Below are 25,104 nucleotides of genomic sequence, written 5' to 3' on the forward strand. Positions count from 1 at the left end.
GTAGAGGCCGAGCTTCATAAGGGGGTTGTCAGACCCACAAGCGGGAGCCACCTGGAAAGATGGCTTTGCAGGACACAGAGACCAGCAGGTCAACTGAGCCACAGGTGGCCCCAGGCCAGCCACTGATAGGCGCTGCCCTCACTCCCTCACTCAGGACTGCATGGTGAAATCCTTCCAGAAGGGGAATATGGAAGTGGGAGATGTTGTAAAGAAAACCAGCTTCTCTTCAGGAGGGTGTTGGGACAGGCTGACTGGCCAAGGGCCATCTCTGAAAGGGATGTGAGGTTGAATAAGGTCCCATTGTCAGCCTCATCCCAGAACTCACCCCCAAAAGAGGTCTTCCTCCCCCCAAAGATGAAACTCCGTGCTTCTGAGAGCAATTTTGCCTGGACCCAGACATCCACACAGGCTGGGGAAGGAACTGGCAGCTTCTGGAGCTTCCTAAAGAAATGTCCTTCTTCCAAGGTAGGGTCAGGAAAGGCTCAGCCAGAACCCTCTGCAGGAGGAACAGGGGCTTTGTCCATCCCTAGCTGCCCCAGCAGGGTCCCCACTCCCCACCTGCAAAAGCCTTGGTGAGTCACAAAGACCACCTGTGAGCAGGGGCCACACAGGGGTGTCAAGTTATTGAATGGTCATGCCCTGAATGGGGCAAAATAGTGCACCAAAATTCAACCACCTGGAGGGAAACCAACCATGGAGAAGAATCCAGAATTAAACCACCAAAGGAAAACAGAAATCACTTGACATGTGGACCCAGATCCCCCAGATCTCTCCATTGTCTGTATTTAGGGTTCTGTGAGGTGTGTGTACTTAAAATGAAGGGCATCATTTTCTCTTAAGTGTAAAATGAAAGAAGGGCTGGGTAAAGCCACGGATTGATGTTTTCTTTGTAAAAACCTACTCTTTTTAAAATTCATCCGAAGCCTAATTATGAACCACTGAAGGGGGGAAGTGAGGGGGAGGTGGATTGTTGGCAAGAGTGAGCAACCTCTCACTGATGGGGAGTGTGAAAGGGCCTGCCCACACCCTGCAGAGCTTGGGGGGAGGGGGCTCTGTGTGCACAAGTGTGTGTGCATGATGTGCATGAATGGATGCATGTGTGTGTGCATGTTTCCATGTGTGCACGGATGTGTACGTGTGTGAGTGAATATGTACGTGTGAATGTGTTTGTAATAGCGTGTGTGAATGTGTGTGCATTTGTGTGACAGTGAGCATGAATGTGTATGTGTGAATGTGTTTGCACGTGACAGTGTTTTAGTGTGAATGTGTGTGTATGCCTGTGTGAATCTGTATGTATACAAGCATGTGTGTTTGTACATGTATGCGAGTGTATGTGCAAGAGACAGCAAGACAGTGTGTGTGTGTGTGTGTAGCCAGAGGATGTGAAGGGCTTGGGGAATACGTCCAATTCCTGGAGACTGACCTGAACACCAGAAATTACCTACCAAAACCCCTGTTCCCTGAATCTAGTTCCCCTTTCCCAGGCTAAATTCCATCTTTCTCACCCCGTGTGCTGAGTGTTGTCCAAAAAGGCTAGCCTTGGGCTGTTCCTGTGTCCTTTTCCTGTCTGCTTTTGGAGAACCCATGTTCAGAGACAAAGCTGCTTTGTTGCTAATTGCCAGGCCTCTCTGGCAGCTGGGAGTGAGAATGGAACACTCACAGACACAGTCACACTCACTCTGTCACACGCAAATGCACACACACATTCCAAATACACACATACACATTCACACTTACACACAGTCACACACACAAACACATTCACTCACACATATTCATGCACACCCTATCACAAACACAGGCACACACATACACATACACACTTGCACACGGTCAGCCGCAGAAGGGATTCATCCACTACTCGACCATATCTGCATCCTCTATAATGTGTTTGAGGAGGAAATGAATTGTAACACCCCTGACGCATCATAAAGATTTCAAGGCAGATGAGCCCTGGAGACCGCCCACCTGCTCACACAGGTGATGCTTTCCAGGGCCAATGCCCAGGGAGGTCCAGGAGGGGAGCTGGGGTAGAACTGGGTGGCACCTGGGAGGAAGATCAACAGCTTTGAAACAACTACCTTTAAAAGTGGAACTGCCTGCAGGGCCTCTAGCTCAGCCACTGGGGCAAGGACAGATCACACATGTCTCTCTGGACCTCTTTCAGACTCTGTTAAAACACCCTTGTGCTTCACAATTCAAACATGGATAATCTCTCATTCAAACACAGATCACTGCTGCCGCACGTGCGCTCACTGTTTAAAGGAAACCCACTCCTGCTCATTTTATTTCTTGAAACCTTAAGTGAGAATGCGAAGTAAAAAAAAAAAAAAAAAAAAAATTAAAAAGACATTGGTTCCATTTGAACATTTTTATAATTTGTTTAGTTTTTAAGGCACATGGGGTTCGTAGAGATCATTTTAACGACTAAAAATTACCAAGGTAGCACTGGTAGCATCGGGTGGCCTACTCATTTGCTAGGTTGAAGTGGAACATTCTAAAGCTAAATTTAAAAATCTGCATGCTACAAAGATGGGAGACATCAGCATTAGCAACACAGGCCGGGAACAGCCTCCAAAAATGCCTGGTGAGTGAAGCTGACCTCTGGGCGGCCATCCCCGGCTAAAACCACAGCACACACGAGGCGGAGAAAAAAGGGCCACGTAGTAAGGACTTTGTTTCCCATACTAGATATTTCTCGTCAAATCTCAGGATAATTCATTAATGCATTTCACTCTCTTCCAAATGAATCACCCAGAGAGCTGATGAATCCATGAAAAATGAGGCTTTCAGTGGCAACCACACGCTGCAGCTATCTCTACATACAGGGCTTTCTGTACGACATGTGTGGATGTCACAGGAACAATGGCTGATAGATGGATAGCGCTCGGGTGCTGGGAGGTCTCGATGAGTATCTGAATAGCCCCACGTCTTCTCTCCCAGGCTTTGGGTTGCCACCCAGCAGCCCAGCCCACAGATGAAGTTGACGAGCAGAGCTTGATTACAGGGACGGTGTGGGCAAAGCCACAGATAAACCAGAAACTCTTTTGAGTTCATAGTTTCCACTTCCTCTCCAACTTGACCTTTTACCAGAACTGCCCAACAGTAGTCACCATGAATCTAATCTCCAGATTTTCCCTGCCTGACCTCTAATCAAGACTAGAACACCAGGCGAGCCCCACTGTGCGTCATCCCACCGCCAACTGAACATTGGGCCTTAGAGAGAGTGGTCACTGGAAGGAATTAAAGTGGGTTTGAGTCACAGTTCAACACAGGGCAGGAGGATTCTCCAACCTGCAGCTTATATTTGGAGTCTTTCTGAAGGCATGGACTCTGGGAAGTGGAAAAAGAGAAGGTAGAGAAAAGAAGGAACCAAAGACACAACCGCTCTCCTCCGTCTCGTTCCTGGAGTCAGAGGCAGCTGCCTCATGGAGGCAGGGACGATGTGGAAATGTGGAGTCAGGGACCCACACTTCTGGTTCCTGTTGGTGTCTGCGGGTCTGTGGGCTCTTCGGTTTTCCAACTCTGAGAAACCTCAAATACCCTCTTCTAGCTCTGGAGTGCTGAATCATTTTGTTTGCTTTAAGTCCTCTATGGCTGATCACCAAGGCATTACCAGTCCTTTAAATGAAGTAACATGATCCCATAGGTGAATGTAAAATTGTACACGGTGTGAGTGTGAGTGTGAGTGTTCCAGAGAGAGGTTGGAAATTTGGAAGGACTTTCACCAATAAGGCATCAGTTGTTATCTAAGTGTAGTGAAATTTTAGGTGATTTGCTTTTACTTCCTTCTTTATGCTCTCCTACATTGTTTTAAAATATTAAAATAGGCACATATAATTTTGTAATAACAAAAAGAGCAATGTCATTTTCATTTTGAAAAAGAAATTTAAACTAATCTTTTAGAAGAGAAAAACAACTAGGTGATTATGAAAGCTAGTTATCGCAGGCAAAGAAGGAATCAAAGCACAATCTAATTTGCTTTGGAACTTAAACTGCCAAACTCCTGCCCTAAATATCATAGATTATAATGTCAGTGAATGTCAAAGACATAAACTAACATGAACAGGGCAATCGGGTATGTCTAGCAAGACACACCTGGTATATTCAGACAAACAACTGGGTTGATAAATTACAAAGCCACAGATCAGGTGGCACTGAGCAGTTCCCTCCAGAAACCTGATTTTTCATAAGATGGTCCCGGGGTGAACTGCATAGGACACACACTTTTTTGTAGCCTAGCTCACTCCACTCGGAAAGAACCCAGAGACCACCCTGGCTTCACTTCATTCTTTTTGCGACATCTGAATATGCACGTTCGATCTCCTGGTCCGCTGGGCACGTGTTTGTGAACTCGTCCCTGGCATAGGCATTGTTCAGGTATCGCCAGACACCAGTCATGCCAGCAGGCAGTTCGAAATCTCTGTATTTCTTGGCCACGATCTGAAAACAAAGAGGAAATCATCAGTAAGGGGAAAACCTGCTAATGCAGGCAACCGAATCAGACAATCGATTCTTTTGAGGTATGTGATATATTCTCTTGCTCAACCCCTTACGTCATCCTCCAGCCACTAGGGCTGCCCGAGAGCTGTACTTTGAGCAGCTGCATCTTGGGAACAGGAAAGGTTTTGAAGGTTGGGGCTCAGAACACTGGTGCCCCACAATCCCACCCCCATTTACCACGGAGGGTCCTAGTGAGCCTCGGGCACGAATGTGCTCTCCCCTAGGTTGATTTCTCCTCGAGTTTCCTGCAGTTTTTGCTTCGTGTGTCATCTGGTGCAGAAAGATTCAGGGCAGACCTTCAGTTTAGATTGTGCCAGCTTCAGTGTAAAGGGCCCCTCTCTTTGTCCTACCTGCGGGGCAGTCTGGGGGGTGGGAAAGGTCACACTTACTTTCAAAACCTGCCCTGCCCTAGTCTTGGGGAAGGTCAGCTACCCACGCTCGCTTTTCCTACTGGTTTCTATAGTTCGGCCGCGGGGAACTACCTAGGGGGGTAGTTTCGGGCAAAAAATCCTGATGAACACTCCGGTATGAGGTATTTCTTTTGGCCAGGAGGAGTTCAGTTGGGTAAACAGTTACACAGGAGGGTGTATAACACAGTCTCCCATCAGCATGGCAGGGATGACAGAATGAGATGAGAATGGGATATACCGCAAATCAGAAGATCTGCGGGACTTCAGCCCATGATGCCGTGCGGCAGCAAAACAGGATCAGGCACAACTTGAGAAAGCCTCCTAAAGTGTGCAACATCTTTTGCTTGAATTCAACCTTCCTGATTGATATTCACCTAAACTTACTTAAGAATTCTGCTTTCCTTTTGTTTGCACTTGCCTGGTTTATCTTTGTCCATCTTTTTTTTTTTTTTTTTTTTTTTTTTTTTTAAAATTACTGAGTTAATTTCTGAATTTATTGTTAACAGTATGCCTCTCAGAGATGTCATCTTGTTTTTTTATTTTATTTTCTGAATATAATACATATGTCATTTTCTATCTTTCCGTGTGTGTGTGTGTGTGTGTGTGTGTGCATGTGTGCTGCACTTTCAGATAATTTAAAAGGTATATGGTATGTTTTAAGCCTTCTAGCAGTTTCCTATATAACTTCAAGTAAAAGGAATTCTCTATTTCTTGATTTATCAACTTGAGAAGTTAGCTATTGACTCCTGATTATGGTAAATGAGAAAATCAGTATATCTACACTTCTTCCCATTTCTTCTTCCTTCTTCCCCTTCCAATAACATCCAAGTTCACTACATTCTGATTCTGCTCTGTAACTTTAATTCCCAGTTGTCTCATCTCAGTCCTAGCTTTACATTTAAATGAACCATGTTTATTGACACCTATCCTTTTATACCACACAGCTTCTCTGTTCCTGGATTCTTTATTTTGATTTTCATTTTGTTATTTCATCATCCAGTAATTTTATTAAAAAGGGCTCAGGGACACTTAGTTCATTAAGACCAAAAGTCTAGGAAAAAACAATAATTTGGCAGGATATAAAATTCTTTGGTCAAACATCCCTTCCCTTAATTCTCTCCATACATTAAACCACCCTTTTCTGGGTTTTAATGTGGTTATGAAGACACCCAAAGCCAGTATGAATTCCTTCCATGTGTAGTTGACGTCACTATTTTATTATTTTATTCTTTTTTATCCTCAAAGTTCAGTAATTTGTCAAATATGTCTTAGTATTGATTGTTTGGGGGCAAGATTTTCCTAAATATGGTACATCCATTTAAACTAAAGGTTCAGGATATCCTTTAGTTTGAAATAATTTCCCCTTATTTTCCCTTTGAACCTTCCTTTTCCTTCTTTCTCCTTTCTTATTCTCTTGTTCCTGCTTATGCATATCTGAGATCTCTGATCACTTTTATCTCTTTGATCTTCTCCACCTGCTTTTGGATGATTTTTCTCAGGCCTGTCTTCCAAATCTCTGACTAATTTCTGTAATGGCTTTTTCTGCTTCTTGCTGCTTCTCATATAACTTTTAGTTCTGCAGTTATTTCATTTGTTTTTAATGTTTTTTCTTGACCTCCCCCAAACCTGATCTTCATCCCCTCTTTAAGAGTGTATTTTTTGACATTGTGTGTCTTGTATGAGTTTTTTCTCAAAAGGTCCATGCTCTCTTTCATTTGTTTGAGGCTGTGGGGAAGTATCTGTCTGGAATGTTCTTGAATTTGCTGGAGCAACTCTTCATCAGATATGCATTTCTCATTGGCTCTGTGCTTTTTATCCCTTTTCTTTTTCCTTTTTCCTCCCCTCTCTCTGATTATCTCTATCTACATGGAGGTCCCACTTGGATTCTTTCTGGTTAGTAGTCATCTTTTAATGAGGTGGCGAACTGTTGCTTTCAAGTGTTACAGAAGATGGGACTTCTGCTCTATTTTTCATATTCTTTTTGCTGGGTTACAGGAAGAGGAATAAAGTAAAAATTCCATTACTCTCTCGTCTTTTACCCCAATTCCTTTAGGCTGATTCTCATTTCCTTTCAGAAGTACTCCATCCTGGAAGATAATTCATCTGTTTGGCATTTTGAGGGCTCAATGGCTTTGAAGATTTTGCTGCTAGGTCTTATATTGGAGCCACGGATTGATTTTAACTTACTCTAAAGTTGACCCCTACCACTGAAATATAAAATAGCCTTTTTTACATAGCAGCTAAACAGATGGCGATTAATGTTGAAAAGCTGGGATATTTCCCTTGCTCTTCTTTAACTCCTATACTTCTGCAAGGCCACGCTAGTCACAGCAATGACTACAAAGTATTCACTAAAAGTGACAAAACCAAAACACAACCACATAAACACTGTGTTGGAGAATGGCTCCCCAATTTAGCAACTGTTGAGGGATTGAGATGCTTTCATTAGATTTTGTATGTCACGGTACTGGCAAAGTTATTGAAAAGAACATTCACTAGAGGGATCAAAAGCATCTTTAAGGCTTGCATTTCAAGTTAGTAGACCTGGTGACCCTCAAGCTCAAAAGGGAAGAGAGAAGAAAGAAGGAAAATGGAGCAAGGATTGGGAAGGGAAGGGGATGAGGAAGGAATGCACGACGATAAAGGCAAAGGTATGACATGGAGTAACCAGGGACAGCTGGTAGACCACAGGAGTGTCACAGCGTCACAGGCTCGATGAACCTAATTTGGAATTTCTAAATGCCAATGAACTGTGTTCTTATGTACTTCCCTGTGTCTTCTCTCCCATCTCCCCTACTTTTATACCAAGGGCCTAGCTCTAGACCCGGCAGGAGTCCAATAATCAAGATGCCCCAAAGCCAGACTTGGGCATTTTCCTGGAGAATCTGAGATGACTTAGGGCCAAGGCTTAGCAATAGTGGGAATAATAATGATTATTATCCATGAGGACTAGAGAGGCTGAGCACCACTGAGACACAGCAGCAAAGAAGCAGCACAGAAGGCGATCCCCTGGAGTTCTGCTTTAGGACATGGGGTGGCTAGGGGATTTACATTTCTGAAAATCTCCCCAGACAATTCTTATGCCTATTAACGTTGGGGAACCATTCACCTATAGTCTTTAAACTCTAATAATATATGACCCTTGACAATTATATCATGTTCAATTATCTGGGAAGACAGAGCACCAAATCTGACAGAGGCCCAACTGAGGAGCTGCCAACTGCTCCCTAACTGACAAGGGTTGACGTTAAGAGCTGCTGGGCCACTTCTCTTCCATCCCTAGAAGGGCTGTATTTACCCCCCAAATCACCAACAATTGACTGAGTTAGCATTTTAATACTCACAGATTTCATGCATCATCTCCAAGCCTCAAGTGTCAAATGTTAGTTATAACCAACGTATTCCCTCAAGTAGCTTTAAATAACTTTTCTCTAGGCTATGAGGCCAAGGCTGGGGAAGACAAGCAGTGTTGATGGAGGGTCTGGATTAAAGTTCACATCTACTTCTTGAGAATATATGAAGCCCTCCTCTCTATGTATCTGAAACATGGGTCTTTGTGGTCACAAACAGAACAAGCTAGGTTTTTAATTCAAGAGTCCAATCATTTAAATTCCTGGCCAAAACACAATTCAAAACAAAATAAAACAAAGCCCATTCATGTATTCAGCACACGTGTTAGGAAGAAAGGCAAACCTTAATAATGTGAAGCTTGGGTAAGAGGTTACAGTCTGCTAACGTGAGCTCATCCCCATCCAGAAACTTCCTTCCAGAAACAGTAATGTCCTCAGTGCTGTAAGCATCTATTTCATCAGGTAGAGGACTATTTAGATAATTGTCCAGCTTCTTCAGGGCTTTTAGCAAGTTTTTTTCATAAACTAAAACAGAAAAGCAAAAAATTACTAAGCTATGCCATGCAAGTTAGCATCACTTTTCTCTAGATATGAAGGAAGGAATTTGATTCCATTTCTTTCTGAGATGAGGCCGGTCAGCAATGGGGCATTGGGTGGGATGGGTGTGGACTTACAAGCTCTGAATGGCAGGCTCACTCCTCACTGGTAAACAATTCTGCTGCCTACACAACATTGCTACTTCTAGAACTCATGCATTTATGCAAAAATATTTATTGAAAGCCTATAATGAGATAAGCTTACTGAAATGAGCAGAAGCATCATTTAAAGTGATTCCCATAGTGCAGCTGGGAAACATCTAAGTGGTGATTATTTTTCCCTAAAAATGTCATTTTCTGGGCTTTCAGCCTTTAGAAGAAGCACTAAGGCTTTTGTGTATAATCCAAGGTTAGGCATACATTTTCCTTGTTTCTAGACACACAACTCCTAGCCTCTGTGAAATGATCACAATGCCCAGTATCTTCTAAGAAGCCACACAAGAGGTCATGTAGGGATCTATTTTGGCAACAGAAAACAGGAAGATGGAGGTACTCACTGTCATTTGCATCCTTCTTGGTGTTTTTTATAAATGCCGAGAATTTGGCAAACACATCATTTCCTGCAGAGTTAGAATCGGGGTGTTGGGTCCCCAGCTTAGGGTACCTTGAAAAGTTCAAAATTGGAACATCACAAATAAGCAATCTTTGAATTATGGTGATACAATGATAGAAAAAAAGACTTTGAGTGGATACAAAAATGAAAGCGTCCCCTTGAATGTTTTCCTACTCTGTTTGTCTTCTAGGTTCAGAAGCAACATAATCTAGGGGAGAAGGCCCTGGACCGAGTTCTGGTCCTGACAATGACCCATCATGAGACATGGCCCCACTTGGCCTTGCTGGTCTTAGTTCTCTCCCTGGTAAAATGAAAGTGCCCATTTCAGGTTCAATATTCCATGACACTGCCTCCTAACCCACACTCCTTACCTTCCAGCAGCAGATAGACGAAATGGCAAACCCACACAACATCAATCACCCTCCGTCCCAGATCCTCACCACTTCCTGCTACCAAACCCTAAGTGCCAAATTACAGGGGCAGAGCAAAGGAATCCAGGTTACCTTAACTCAAGCTTTCTAATCTTGCTCTGTGTTTTTTTTTCTGTGGATCACCACGGGAATGGCTAAGGAAGTAAGTGCCGTGAGCCATGCTGTGAGCCGCAGAAAAGCAAACACACAAAGGTAAAAGTCTTCAGATTGCCTTTCCAGGGGGAAAAAGTGACAGCCAAGCTGTAAACACTGGTTTTACGAGGCCTACCTTGGGGGAGCTAATTTCTCCTCTAAGAACTCCTCGATCTTATTCACATCCGTCTTGACTTCACCATCAAAAGTCATAAAAGGAGGGTTTGTTCCAGGAGCCAGGTTCTGCAGGTCGGCAGGTTTCCTGGGAGGGCACAAACAGCAGTGTTTATAGGCAGCTGCTAATATTTGTATCATTCCCAAGGCTTACAAGTGTCTTCCCCAATTTAAGAAAAACAACTCATGAGAATTTCAAAAGAGACTGTGGGCTTACAAAATGTTTGACTGGCAATGAAAGTAAAGGCATTCATGAAAAAATTACGGGTCTGATTCATCTCTTTGTGGCCACTTTTCTGGATACAGAGGTGAAAAAAGTTAACTCTCCCCAGGGTAACAGCCAGGAGTGATGCTCAGAGGGGCTTGTGAGCAGTATACAGTTGACTGGTAACCGGGAGAGCATCTTCCGTACAGCAGCCCCAGCCCCTACCCCTTCCAGGTTACATCCAATTCAATCCTGTCATCATGCTGCTGTAATCAGGCCCCTGACTGGGGCCGATATCGCCCACACGTCCTAGGTGTGATGTCTGTGGGCACAGGGAAATAAGTACAGTCATTTCAGTGATATGAACCTTGTGTTACCTTTTCAAGTCCACTGTTGTCACATTGAAGATAACGCCCTTTAGCCAGAGAATCATAAACAGACGTTGAGAAAATGGGCAATTTCCAATACTCTCGCCATCATAACCAGCCTACGAGTTGGGGAAAAAAAAAAAAGAAACTTTATCTGAGTCAAGTTCACAATTGTAAGTGCCAGATCCTACAATACACCCAAAAGGATGAGAAATTTTATGAATGGTAATAGTACTGTAAATACACTTTGGAGGCCATTTTCCTCAGCCTCTAGGCCAAGGTGGAGGTAGGTGTGTGGGGCGAGAGGGTGGGTGGTTCACACACGTTGCACACTGAAGATTTTCTTCCTTCCTTCCTCAACACCTCACCACATCCTGTCATGCCGGGTCTCTGAGTAACAAGCAGTTCACAGAGGCGAAGAGTTGCAAGAAGGAACTCCCTTTGCTACCAAAGGCAAAAAAAGAAATGCTCTTTCCCTCCCTCTGATTCTTGATCATCTTTGGAAGCAACACACTGCTCTTTCCAGGATGTTCTTGCTTAAAAACACACCAGAAGACTCTCACACTGAGACAATGTGTTTAATAGTCTCTATGATGTTCATCTAAGACCAGAGTATAGGATTCTATGAGTTCTAAGATCCCTGGAAGCTGTTAAAGCTTTACTTCACCTTTTCTGATTCATGGGAAGGCAGAGAGGTGAGATGGGAAACACTTGTACTTAGTAGATTATTACATAATAGACATGGAAGGTGGGAGAGTGTGAAGTGGTTCTTCCCTGATGCCCCAAAGCACCTCACATCCACAGACAACCCCAAATGCAGGCATAGAAATCTACTGAACATTCTTCCCCTTCCCACAAAGAAGAGAAAGGCAGGTGTTGGAGAATATAGGAGAGACGCTTACAGTTTGCAACCCCTGGCAAAATGAAGCAGTAGAATCAAAGCTAACAAAGAAAGTTCAAAAACTCTTTCTCTTCCCATCTTTCTCCACTCCCCAAATCTCTAGCAAGGTTACAAGTGCTAATAAAATGCCAACAAAAAGGCAAGAAGTTGGCTGTACATACTCCCCGCTTCAAATGCAACACTCAGCCAGACTTCAAACAAAAACACAACCAGATTTAATACATAAGTCCATTTCTGCCATATATTAGTAAAACTAGCTTGAGAGGAAAGCACTGTATCTACAACCTGAGAAACAGAAGGACACAAAATAAAAAATGAACTGCTTTTTTGTGAATTGAAGAAAGGAAAAAAGATGGCTCAAGGGAATTGAACAATTCAAAAAAATGCCTCCAGAAGGTGGTTCTCTGAATTTTTCTTCAGAGATGCCTAGAGTGGTTGCTAATTACACAGAGATGGTCCTACAAGTCAATAGGGTAAAAGACTGACAATCCAATTTTAAAAAGACTTGATCAGCCTCTTTACAAAAGAAATCTAAATGGTCAATAAGTACATGGAAAGGTTTTAAGGTCATTTGTCAGCAGGGCAATGGAGATTAAAACACAAGGAGATACAACTAGATACCTACCAGAATGGCTAAAATTAAAAGACTTGACAATATCAAGTGTGGACAAGCCTACAGAGCAACTGAAATTCTCATGCATTGCTGGCAATAGTGTAAACTGGCCCAACTACTTTGGAAAACTGTTTGGCAGTTATCTACCAAGGCTAGACATACATTTAGACATACATTTACCCTATGACACAGGGAATCCACTCTCAACAGAAATGAGCATTTATGGCCACCGAAAGATGAATGTTCATAGCAGCTTGATTATAATAGCCAAGACCTGCAAACAACCCAACCAGCCATCAAGAGTAGGATGAATAAATAAGTTGTATATTCATAGGCTAGGAAACTGCACCACCCTGGAAAAGACTGTTACTACCACAAGCAAAAATGTAGGTGAATCTCACAGTCATAATGTTGAGAGAAAGAAACCAAACTTTTAAAAGCCCTATATAATTCCATGTAGATAAAGTTAAAATACAGGCAAACGTCTCGACGGGGATATAAGTCAGAAGAGTGGCTGCCCCCTGTAAGGCAGAAGGGAACCTTCCGGAATGGTGGAAATATTCCATATCTAAATCTGGGTGGTGGTTATACTATATATTCAGTTGACAAACTTTTAAGGTTTGAGCTCTGTACTGCATAAAAGTTATACCTCAATACTAAAGAAAATAAAGTAAAAAATTTTAAGTAAAAAAACAATGCAGAGTTGGAGTCAGCGGATCTTGCATTGGACCCCAAAATCTTTAACAAGCTCCCCCAAGGTGATGTGATGCCGGCGGTCAGGGACCACACTGTGAGAAGGGTGGCCATAAGCCAAGCTTGGGCAAGAGGAAAGCCCAGTGCACCAGTGTGACTATCAACATGTAAGACAGAGCTACGCAAATTACAAACCGCCCCCGCCCATTGGATGATACATTGATAAGAAGACTTGCAAGCTTTCCAGTTGATAAATACAGCCCATAAACATGGAGATAATGGGTGACTAGATAAATATAAAGATGTATACATTCAATATACCCAGACATCTGAATTCAAAGTTCCCATGTTCCATGCCCCTCCAGCCTCTCCATCTCCCCCTTTCTCATTTCAACATGTATTTGCTTCCCTACCTATTGGAGGGGAGGGTCTGCAAATAACCCCTGCTGGAGCAGTAGCTAGAGGTTTGAGGGTTGGGGAACTATATAGTTCTGACCTGCACATCCAAGTAGTCATAACAACTTCCCTGCAGATGGGACCCAAAATATCACCACCCTCACCCACCCGAGGCCTTCCCCACCTTGGGGTTCCATCATCTTACGACCCACGAAGCTGAGCCACTTTAAAGGCTGCGCCCATCTCTTTCTCACCCTCCATTCTGGAGCAAGAAGCACAGAGCTGAGCTACCTAAAACTCCCCCGTGGCTTGCTGCTTGGGGATCCTCTTAAATCACAGGACTTTCTCAGCTCCTGCAGGTTTGGGTGTAGTCAGGCCAAGAAAAGGGGGGAGGGGGGAGGAAAGCACAGGGACACAGAGCCACATATTTTGGCCAGTCCTGACTTGCTCTGCTGCTTTGAAACCTCTTATTTTTATAGCAGTTACACTAAGCACAGTGCAGGCTAAAATAAGCTCTGTAGAGGGGTGCGATTGTTTTCTTTTTTCCTCTTCACTGGTCTCAGCAACCTTTGGAAAGAATCCTGTTATAACTCATTCAGAGGGTGGCAAAGCCCCTGCTGAACTCTGTGTGTTCTTTTCCATCGCTGGGAATCTTGATAAAGCTCACCTTGACAAAGAGCTCTGTGTCTGGGAAGGGGCTCTCCTCTTCGGCAAGCTACCTTCCAACGTGGCATCTGGACAGTAATTATAGTGCCCTGGTCTGCCTGATGGCTCTGTCTCTACAATGATCTCAAATTCAGTATTAAGTCTGTTTTCCCTTGAAATTGTTCTTGCCATTCCCTGAATCCTGCTGGCTACTCCTTAGGAAGAACGAAGGGAATAAGGAGCAATAAATTTTAAAAATAATAATAAAAACTGCCTTTGTCATCAAGCTCTATAAAAATTTAAACTTCTCAACCAGGTCCCTTGCAGAACTGCAACGGGACAAAACATCTGGCTGGAGGGTGGCACAACTGTCTGCAAGGATGCAGTGTCAACAGTCTAGAAGATATGAGAGCTACCATTGTCCATCCCCCCTCCCCCATGTGGCCTTAAAATTAAAGTGCTCCGACGTGGCACGGCTATTGGACTGAAGTCTGTTTGGCCCTGTAGAAGAATTAGCTGGCTGCCGCGACTGCCAATAAAATAGGATTTACATATCCAGTGTTGCCTCATCTTAAATTGCTCTAAGATTTTTTTTCTGTCTCCATCTCTTGTAAATGAGGGGGTTACGGGAACATGGTGGGAGTGACGGGGACGCCTTGCTGCCTAATTTTATTACTTTAATGTGCTTCACTGTTGGGATGTGCCAGGAAAAACAAAGGCTAAGAGACACCATCTCCTTAGCCCACGATTGGGCAATAAGGGAAGACTATCTTCTTGGTTGGATTCATTAACCAGACAAGATGATGGGATAAATACATATGCATTAGGAGTGAGTAACTGACACTGTCACCATAATTGAGACATTTTATCATATAAAGTCTTATTTTCCAACACTGATAATTCTCGCAGGCTAATTACACTCAATTTCTTGGCAGGGTTCTCAGCCTACGGGGGAAATTTTTGTACGTACACATTTTTGATAGAATCAAATTAAGCAGTTTCAGAAATCATAGTATCTTTTGTTTCCAGCAAAAATCTAGGTGCTTGGCTAACCCAGATCTGTAGGTGTTGCCTCTCAAAGTCAACTTTTTTGAGCATCCATGATGGCAACCCTCAAAAAGAAAATCACTAAAACCTCTGACCTGTTCCAAAAAATTCTGTTTGCCACAGGCAGCAGCTGCAGCATTTGAGAGCGCTGGTTATTTGGTTTGGTCAAGCCCTGTGTGCACCCACCTCTCCCTCACAGAAACTTCTGGAGGCCTGAGATGTAAGGGTACAAATGGCGTAAGGAAGGCTGGCCATTCCTCTTTGCCACAGGCCCTCTTTAAATTACAAGCCTCTCCCACCTAATCCTTTCACCTTTGTGCCACTCATAATTTGTGGGGAAAATATATATATTTTTTAACTTCCTTTAGCATTTTGGCTTCAAGCAAGCAACCTCTCCAACACCAGGCTGGAGTGACATGTCAAGGCCACCACCCCCACACCTGCCTTCCACTAAAATGACGTCCTGCCCTACCCCTGCCTTAGAAAAACTGAACGGACTCCTTCCCTCCCTGTCTAGGCTGGACAGAATGATGGCCCATTAAGATATTCTTGGCAGCTCCTCAGCATGCTACCAGAACAGGTCACACCCCCACCACCTTGATTCCCCACCCTCTCAGCTCTACATTCTTTCTAGAAAATTCTACATGGCCCCAAAAGGTAAATACATTCCATAAAGCAAGCATTTTTTCTTTCTCTGTAATGTAATGAAAAACAATTGAAAAGACAAAGGAAGAGACAATAAATTAGTAATATCCCAATTATCCCTATTCTGATAACCAGCTCTTAACCAGGGAAGAAGGAAAACTGAGAAAAGGTTTGGAGTCTGGAGAAGGGGGTGGGGGCAGACGGTCATTTGGCTCCATCACAGGATGTGGAGGAAATCGGTGAATAATGACAGGACTGTTCCATTTTCAACATCCCAGAGGGACTTTGGGCTGAATCAAAACAGTAGCTAACCAGAAAAAGGCAGGAATCAGGAGACGGAAGTTGATGTGGGAAGCCACAGCAGCCACCAGAGAGTCAGCTCTCCTCAGAGGGGAACAAAGTGGCCAAAAGAACCAGCCAACAACACCCCTGTGCTGGCGGCTGACCCAACAGAGGGCTGGACGCAACCTGGCCGGAGAGAAAGAGTTACAGCAAACCAGATGGAGATGACTACCTCCTTCCGGGTCCCACCTACAAATTTCCCCGAATTCCTCCCTGTGACCTCCACTGAAAGCACAATTGCTCACACACTTTGGGAAATGGCAATTAAAACTAGATCACATGGCCAAGCACAAAGACCTTGACTTCTAAAGCCAAACAGTCCGCCCTCCCAAAGTTGCACCTTCCTTGGACGTGTCCACAGATGGTGGGGTTCCAGTTTCTTGACATCCACAATTTTATCTGCAAACGCAACTAACACCAAGTTTAACGAACACCCATTGTGGAATGTGTGAGTTACAAACATAACCTCCAGAGGACCTGAGGGTTTTCAGCCCTTGGCACGAGGCCTGCGGGATGGCTTGTCTCTGCAAAACAGAAGTGTGGGAGCAGATTCAAACCACTTATGCCACCCAACCTGTCACCACCATGTCTTGACATCAAGGCCTGCCATTTGGGGAGGGTCTGAGCTGTGGCAATTGTCCATCCCTGGGAGAAGGCCTTACAGGATGAGTGGGGGGCACTCCAAAAGGGTCTTTTCTTCCTTCGACATGGAAGCAGCGAAGAGAGCTGTGACCCTCTCTACTTCCTGTATCATGGGTTGAATCATGTACCCCACAAACACTTGTTCAAGTCCTAGCTCCGGGTCCTATGGATGTGAACTCATTTGTGAATAGGATCTTTGAAGATCCTATTTGTTAAGATGAGGCCAAATTGAATCAAGGTGGGCCTTAACCCAATATGACGAGAGTCCTTATAAGCAGAGTAAATTTGGACACTGTAGGAGACGGATGGGGAAAGAGATGCCCATGTGATGGAGGCAGAGCTTGAATTATGGGCTGCCTGCAAGCCACGCTCAGGACACTAGGCCTCAGGAGAAAACACGTGCCTGCCGACACCCTGACTAGGGACATCTAGCCTCCAAAACTGCGAAGCAACAAATTCCTGCTGTTTAAACCAACCAGTCTGTGGTACTTTGTTACGGCCACCCTGGGAAACAAAGACACCTCATTAAGTGAGTCTGTGGAGTCAGGAACCCACCTTGATTCATCTCAGTGGCGCCCACCATCCCTGGCAGGGTTTCTGACGTAGAGTAAACACTCAGAAAAATGACTGGGGGCCTGAATCCGATTGCTCCCCTCCTCTGGGGTCCCAGTCCACTTCCCAAAGTACCCCACGACCCCTCCCTGGTCTTTCTGATCTGGGCTAACATCCAGGAACTTCCAGAAGCTCACAAATTCTTACTGCTAGGAGATCACCCACTGAGAGTCACATCTAACTGGGAGGAAAGGGGACAGCAGGTGGGCTGGCGGGAGGCAGAAGGATGGGAACTGGGCCTGGGTCATTGCCAGCAAGTTCTCCTCCAACCTCCGCCAGTCCCGGGTTCTGATCTGATTGTCATGACTTAAAATGCAGTATTTAAAGACATCTTGAACTGCCTGATTTTGAGTGATTCTGTTTGGAGTAATTTTGTAAATGAAAAAAATGATTTATAACATCCCTCCATCTGCCTGATAAGTTGAAAGTTCTTTTTTTTTTAGCCACCTTAGGCAGTCAAAAGGGAGATGGGGGAGCTGGATGTGAACTTTGGCCCCATTATTTACTAATTGAGTGACCTTGGGCACTTCTTTTATTCTCTTTGAGCCTCAGTTTCTCCATATAAAAAAACAGGGATAAAAACAACTTCGCAGGATCATTGTGTGAGATACTTGACTATCCTGGGCACCCAATAAAAGTGGCTATTATTGTCATTATCATCATTAGCATCATCCCCATTATGGTTCCAAACCTGAGAATGTGAGAGCAATTATGGGATTTAGGGTACTTTTTAACAAGCCCCAATTAGTGTGATTTTCATGCCAGACCATATAGGCCTTAAAGAACCACTGGTTATTTTTTCTTAAAAAGTAATGTGTCCTATACCTCTTCCAAACAAAAATGAAAGACAGACCCTTTCTTAATTGCAGAGTAAACAGATCTTCAGCAAGAAGGCAAAAGGGAAAGGCCCTGGCCTGGCACTCATGCCTCAGTATTACAGGAACCTCTTGGTGAAGGGTCCCTCGTAAAGGATATCTGGAGAGCTATGGGCAGCTTGACTATGCAGGGGTGACAATCCCAGGGGAACTGTTTTCTCTTCAAGAAAAGGCATCGAAGGCCACTGCTTGTGAGGTTACAAGGCTGATCTCCTTTCTGGCATCTGGAGCTGGGACTGAGGGGCTGGTAGCAGATGTCAACTTTTTTCCACCATTATCTTGGAGAAGAGAGCAGAGGACAACCAGATCTCCTCCAGGACTTGGAATTCAACACGATGGAATTGCAGGGGAGGTGAGAAATGAGAGCCAGCCCAACCCTCTTTGTCAAATGACCATGTTTTTGAAGATATCCTCCCCAAATCCTCAATTCCTTAGGGCATTTTTTAAAAAGTTGGTAACAGATAATCTTCATTCAATGCCCACGCTGATTTCAAGTATAGCTCTAAGTCATTTATGCACACTATCAGATTTAATCTTTACAAAATCTTGTAGGGCATGTTCTGTGATTACTCCCATTTAACAGATGAGGAAACTGAGGCTCAGAGAGGCCCAAAGATAAAAACAGGGCCAGGGGAATAAATATGTTTGCTGTTTTTCCAAACTGGTTCCAGTTAGAGGTCCCAGCTTCTTTCCAGCTCCTCAGGATGGAAGCCAGACTCTCCTCCAGCCTTCACCTGCACATCAATCTGTGCCCTGGAGCCAGTGCTCCCTCCCTAAAGTCCCTCTTGCCCAAGTCTCAGGGCCTCACCCAAAATTCCTGCAGCAGGCTCCTGTCCCTGTTTTCCCAGGACTGTCCTGCTTCCAAAACTGAAAATCCTGCATCGCCTCCCTCAGTTCTGGGCAGACCAGGACAGTGGGTCACTCTAGAATCTGTCCAGATGAGAGTATTCTCTTAGAAGGGCAAAAAACTATATTAAAGTCCTCATAGGTTCCCTAACAGGAGGCCTTTCTGCTCCCTAACCCAAACATCAGCCCAAATTAATCATCAGACCAGGTAGTTGGTGCTTTACTGAAGAAGTGAGACCCAAATTAGGGAAATATCAACTCCCTGGGGCTGGGAACAGATACACAGGGGCAGAGGCCTTGCAGGGCAGGGGGGAGAATCTAAGACCAGCCAAGCAAACTCCCCAAATTCATGCAGAGCAAGCTAACGTAGGCACAGCCTTTCCCCTCCCGGCTGCCAGGGCACCTTCAGGAAAGGGTTCTGCTTGGCGCAACCCAGAGAAGCAGCCAAAATTGGTGGTGTGATTCAAGGGCAAACCTACCCCAGAACTGCCCATTTCTGGGTGTGAAGAGCACTCCAAACCAAAGAGCACGGGTCATTCATCAGACACGGCACAAATGGGCCAGAATGAGGCCCTCCTCATTTTTAAATCCCTAATTTGTGCTCAATGAATGTTATGATATCTCTTTGATCCTCCAGGTTACCCCTTGGATATGAAGAAAGCCAAAGACCTCTGTACAAAAGAAACAGAAAATCCTTCCAGGTGTCCCCTTAGCTGTCAGCAGCTAGTGAGACTGGTCACCTTGGTGAACCTGACTTTCCGCCTTGTCCCTGGAATTTGGGGATTAAGAGATCAGTACCAATTCATAAGTGTCACCTTGCAATTTAGCTCTCACCTTGCATTCTAAAATGAAGACACAAAATTAGATGCAACTTCTCAAAATAATAAACCTAAGGCCTTAAGAACATCACAGACTCTGCTTCTGTCTTTTACAAATATCATTATGAACCAAATGGCTATGTTGGGAAATAATAATAATGAGAGCAACTAACACTACTTGCTGTTCTAAGCACCTTATACATATTAACTCAATTAATCCTCACAACAGTCCTGTAATTAGTACTATTATTATCTCCATTTACAGATGAGAAAGCTGAGGCACAGAGAGGTAGAGCAACTTGTCCAAGGTCACACAGGAGGATTTGAGCCCAAGGAGACAACCAGAGTCTATCGTCTTCCTCCCACCTTGGACACTGGTCTATATCCAAATGGAGTGCTCCAGTCCCCACAGGCTCATTCCTTGGAGTAAAGGGAATTAGTCTTGCTTGTTTGTTTTACCCCACATTTCTTCAGCAAATAGTCCTTCTGCACAATTAACAGACAGACCAGACCAGGCAGGTCTAGCCTCCTCCTGTGGGAACCAGGGAGGCCCACAAAGCCGCACACCTGAGCAGATGGCCCTTCCCCTCCTCCATGCAGCACAGATCAGGTAAGGCCCTCCTGGATGATCCTGTCAGACCTGCTCTGATATGGTCATGGCCCTATGTTCCTTGTCACTCGGCCAAAGGAGTGTGGGTATGGACTTACTTTAGACAGGTAAAACCAAATGCCTGCTTTGGCCATGGAGAGCTTTCGATAAAAGCACCCAGAGAGTGGTGACTTCATCAACATAGCACATAAGATATCCCCTGGAAAAGTCTCCCCTCAGAATCAGTGAATAAAAGGACAAATCCCTCTTGCTTAGAACTTTGGAGGATGACAGAGAATGAAGAAGGATGCTACAAATGCTGAACTGAAGGAAAAGAAAAATAATCTATAAAAGCTGATAGGAACTCTCTATCCTGGACTTGCTGCTCCGTAACCCCTCCCCTTACTCGCTCCCATGCACCCTGGCACCTGTGCAGAGGCAGTGGCCCAGGACCTTCCCACCAGAGACACAGAATATAGAGCCCTCACAGAAGAAAGACAGAACCCCATGTATATCCAGGCACAGGGACCCAAGTATGCAGAGATCAAGGACAGACCACAAGCCACTAAGTCTTGCTGCACACAAAAGGTGGCCCAGGCTAAAAAATAAGACAGAGAGAGACCACAGTGGAACTGTGGGCAAGAGGTACACTTACGAAACCCAGTTTCTGTTGGCTGGACAACTTAAATGTAAAATGGACTTTTCTGGAGTGGCCCACTTTTCTAGATTGACCCCATCTGGCTCCCCATGGTGGTATACACTAACAGGGAAGAAAACAGAGGCAGAAAAGTCTCACAGAAAAATAATGTGGGTTAAAATGAACCAATGTAAGACAAGAGGGTCCTAGAACCAAAAAGTGTAAGGGAGAAGGGGCACTGAGTGAGGGGGAGAATTTAAACAAGTCCTAGGAGCTACAGAGAAAATTCAGCACAAAAACAAACAAAATAAATCAAGATATCCAGAGAAGGAAAAGAGGAAAGGAAGTTTTATCCTAGAGGTGAAACAATTGCACAAAAACTGCAATCTTAAAAATTGTACCACATATTCAGGGCAAGAATCAAATGAAAAACAGCTGAGAAATTCTGAACACGTAAACAAGGGCTACTCTAAAGGTCTAGAATAAGTTGGAACAAGTATCAAAGAAGAGCCTTAACACAAAACCAATTAACAATAAAACCTGAGAGAAGAGGGAGAAACCTTCAGAGTTAACTGATCAAGATAATCAGATGCCCAGACATTAGCAAAAAATTACAAGTCATACTAAGAAACAGGAAGATATGGTTCAGTCAAGGGAACAAATTAAAACTTCAGAGGAGACAAAGAATTTGGAACAACTAATCAAAATTGTTCAAATGACTCTCCTAAGTCAATTCAATTCAAGGAGATGAAGGAAAATATGGATAAACAGCTAAATGATATTAAGAAGACAATGTGAGAGCATAAAGTAGAGTTTGAAATTATAAAAAGAAATATGGCAGAAATTATGGGGCTGAAAGGCACAACAGAAGAGAATAACAATACACTAGAGGCATACTACAGCAGATTTGAATAGGCAGAAGAAAGGATCAGCAAACTAGAAGACAGAACAATCAAAACCATATAGGCAAAAGAATAGATAGAGAAAATAATAGAAAAAATTGAACAGTGTCTCGGTGATTTGAGTAACAGCTCAAAGCACACAAACATACACATCATGGGTATCCCAGCAGGAGAAGAGAAGGGGAAAGGGGCAAAAAGAATATTTGAGGAAATAATGGCCCAAAATTTTCCAACTTTTATGAAAGACATAAATAATATATGTCCAAGAAGTGCAATGTACTCCAAACAGAATAAATCCTAATAGACCTACTCAAAGACACATACTTATTAAATGACAAATGCCAAAGATAAAGAGAGAATTCCAAAAGAGCAAGAGAAAAGCAATTTGTCACGTACAAGGGATGCTCAATAGGACTAAGTGCTGATTTCTCATCAGAAACCATGGAGGCAAGAAGGCAGTGGTATGATATATTTAAGGTACTGAAAGAGAAAAATTGCCAGCCAAAAATTCTTTACCCAACAAAACCGTCCTTCAAAAATTAGGGAAATTTTAAAATATTCACAGGTAAAAAGAAACGGAGTGAGTTTCTCAACAGCTCCTATAAGAATTACTAAGGGGAGTTCTCAGATGGACAGGAAAAGACAGGAGAGAGTGGCCTGGAATAGTGTGGAGAAATGAAGATCTTCAGTAAGGGTAACCAAAAGGGTAAATGCAAAATCCAATAATACTGTATTCTCAATATACCATTCTACTCTTCAATTCCTAAAAGAGTCATAATACAATTGAACAAGTAAAGGGCATATTTCTTTATAACAGACATGCAAAATATAAAGTGGTAAAGTTGAACAAAAACAACATAAAGAGGGGAAACAGAGGGATATGGGAGCAGAGAATGCATATGCTATTGAAGCTAAGTTGGTACCTTTTTAAATTAGCAAGGTATAGAAGTAGATTGTGTAATATTAACCATAGGGTAACCACAAAAAAAGTATTTTAAAAATATACAAACAGAAAAATGGAAGAAGATGGTGACATAGAGAGGAGGGGAAGCTATTTTGTCCCCCTGGAACAACTAATAAACAACCAGGAACAACAAGTAAATAATCTGGAATAACTGTGGGGGAACAAATGTGACTGTCCACTCATCATACACCAACCTGAATTGGGAGAAATGCCCAAGATCACAGCATAAAATCTGTAAGTAAAAACTGTGGATCCAAGCCAGGATTCCCCTACCCCCACAGCCCGAGCTGCAAAGCCTCATGGTGCTAGAGAGCAGCACTGTCTGAGCAAGCAAATATAGCTCAGCTGAGCTCCAACTGGGGTATTAATTAAGAAGTGTGGACTGCTCAATGCAAGCTATGAATCCCCAACAAGCAGACAAAGGTTTTTGGTGATGGCTGACCTTGGAGAGCTAGAGGGTGGCCATGGACTGGTCCTGAAGGGGGCTTTCTGTCCTTTTATCAGCTCAGTGGAGAAAGCCTCAGCCATTTTCAGTTCCCAGTGCTCTGACTCAGACAACAGTGCAGATAGTATAGGCAGAGTCTCTTCAAATGCTAATGACCTCTCCCTAGGGGGATTATTTTCCCTAAGAGGAAAGAGGTGGTGCCCAGCTCTACTACCCACCCACCATTCAGAACTGGACCCCAGAGCCTGGGGGAAAACAGCCATGGGCCACACCTCCTTATACCAGTCTGGAGCTACAGGCTGACAGGTGCCACCTGCTGGGTGGAAAAGCACAGTGACCTGAGGCCTCACAGGGTGCACCAATCTTCTTAAACACACCCTCTGGGATTTGTGATACTATTGCCTTCTTCTAAGACCTGAGCCCATTCTGGTCTGGGAAAACCTGATTGGTGTAACCAAGGAAACAAGATGCCTAGACAATAGAAAACCACAACCTACACTAAGAAAAACAAAGTTATGGCCAGTCAAAGGAACAAACTTACACTTCAACTGAGATACAGGAATTGAAACAACTAATACTAAATCAATTCAAAAAGTTTAGGGAAGATACGGCAAGAGATGAAGCAAATAATGAAAACACTGGGTGTACATAAAGTAGAAATAGAAAGTTCGAAAAAACAACTGGCAGAATCTATGGAAATGAAAGGCACAACACAAGAGATGAAAGACACACTGGAAACATACAACAGCAGATCTCAAGAGGCAGAAGAAAACACTCGGGAACTGGAGAACAAGGAACCTGAAAGCCTACACACAAAAGAACAGATAAAGAAAAGAATGGAAAAATATGAGCAATGTATCCAGGAACTTAAGGACAAAACAAAATGCAGGAATGTATGTGTCATTGGTATCCCAGAAGGAGAAGAGAAGGGAAAAGGGGCAGAAGCAATAATGGAGGAAACAATCAATGAAAATTTCCCATCTCTTATGAGAGACATAAATTACAGATCCAAGAAGTGCAGCATACCCCAAACAGAATAGATCTGAATAGGCCTACACCAAGACACTTAATAATCAGATTATCAAACGTCAAAGATAAAGAGAATCCTGAAAGCAGCAAGAGAAACGCAATCCATCACATACAAAGGAAGCTTGATAAGACTATGTGCAGATTTCTCAAAAGAAACCATGGAGGCAAGAAGGAACTGGGGTGATATATCTAAGATACTGAAAGAGAAAAACCACCAACCAAGAAACTGTCTTCAAATATGAGGGAGAGCTTAACATATTCTCTGACAAACAGACAATGACAGAGTTTGTGAACAAGATACCTGCTTTACAGGAAACACTAAAGGAAGCACTCCAGACAGAAAGGAAAAGACAGGAGTGAAAGGTTTGGAACACAATTTTGGGAGATAGTAGCACAGCAGTGTAAGTACACTGAACAAAGATGACTGTGAGTATGGTTGAAAGAGGAAGGTTAGGAGCATGTGGGACACCAGAACAAAAGAGGAAAGATAAAGACTGGGACTGTGTAACAGTGAAACCTAGGATGCTCAATGATAGTAATAAAAGGTACAAATATGTTTTTACATGAGGTAAAACAAATAATGTCAACATTGAAATGTGTTAAAAATAGGGTGGAATTGGGGGGAAAATACAATCAATGCAAACTAGAGACTATAATTAACAGAATCACTGTATTATGCTTCCTTTAATATAACAAAGGCAATATACCAAGCTAAATGCATTTGCCAGGGCGGGGGGTGGG

The 25,104-nt window shown here is 43.6% G+C and overlaps 1 protein-coding gene across 1 annotated transcript in view; it reads right to left on the minus strand.

Moving 5' to 3' along the window:
• Nucleotides 1-2,356: 2,356 nt before the first annotated feature.
• Nucleotides 2,357-25,104, minus strand: part of CLIC6 (chloride intracellular channel 6) — a 51,879-nt gene continuing 29,131 nt past the window's right edge. The window contains exons 2-6 of the mRNA XM_037831943.1: nucleotides 10,732-10,841; nucleotides 10,112-10,237; nucleotides 9,357-9,463; nucleotides 8,607-8,788; nucleotides 2,357-4,443 (exon numbers count right to left, since the gene is read on the minus strand). Of these exons, the coding sequence (XP_037687871.1) occupies nucleotides 4,282-4,443; nucleotides 8,607-8,788; nucleotides 9,357-9,463; nucleotides 10,112-10,237; nucleotides 10,732-10,841 (687 nt within the window). The 3' untranslated portion in view covers nucleotides 2,357-4,281. The remainder of the gene's footprint in view (nucleotides 4,444-8,606; nucleotides 8,789-9,356; nucleotides 9,464-10,111; nucleotides 10,238-10,731; nucleotides 10,842-25,104) is intronic.

Source organism: Choloepus didactylus, chromosome 1 (genome assembly GCF_015220235.1).
Source record: "Choloepus didactylus isolate mChoDid1 chromosome 1, mChoDid1.pri, whole genome shotgun sequence".
Lineage (NCBI taxonomy): Eukaryota > Metazoa > Chordata > Mammalia > Pilosa > Megalonychidae > Choloepus > Choloepus didactylus.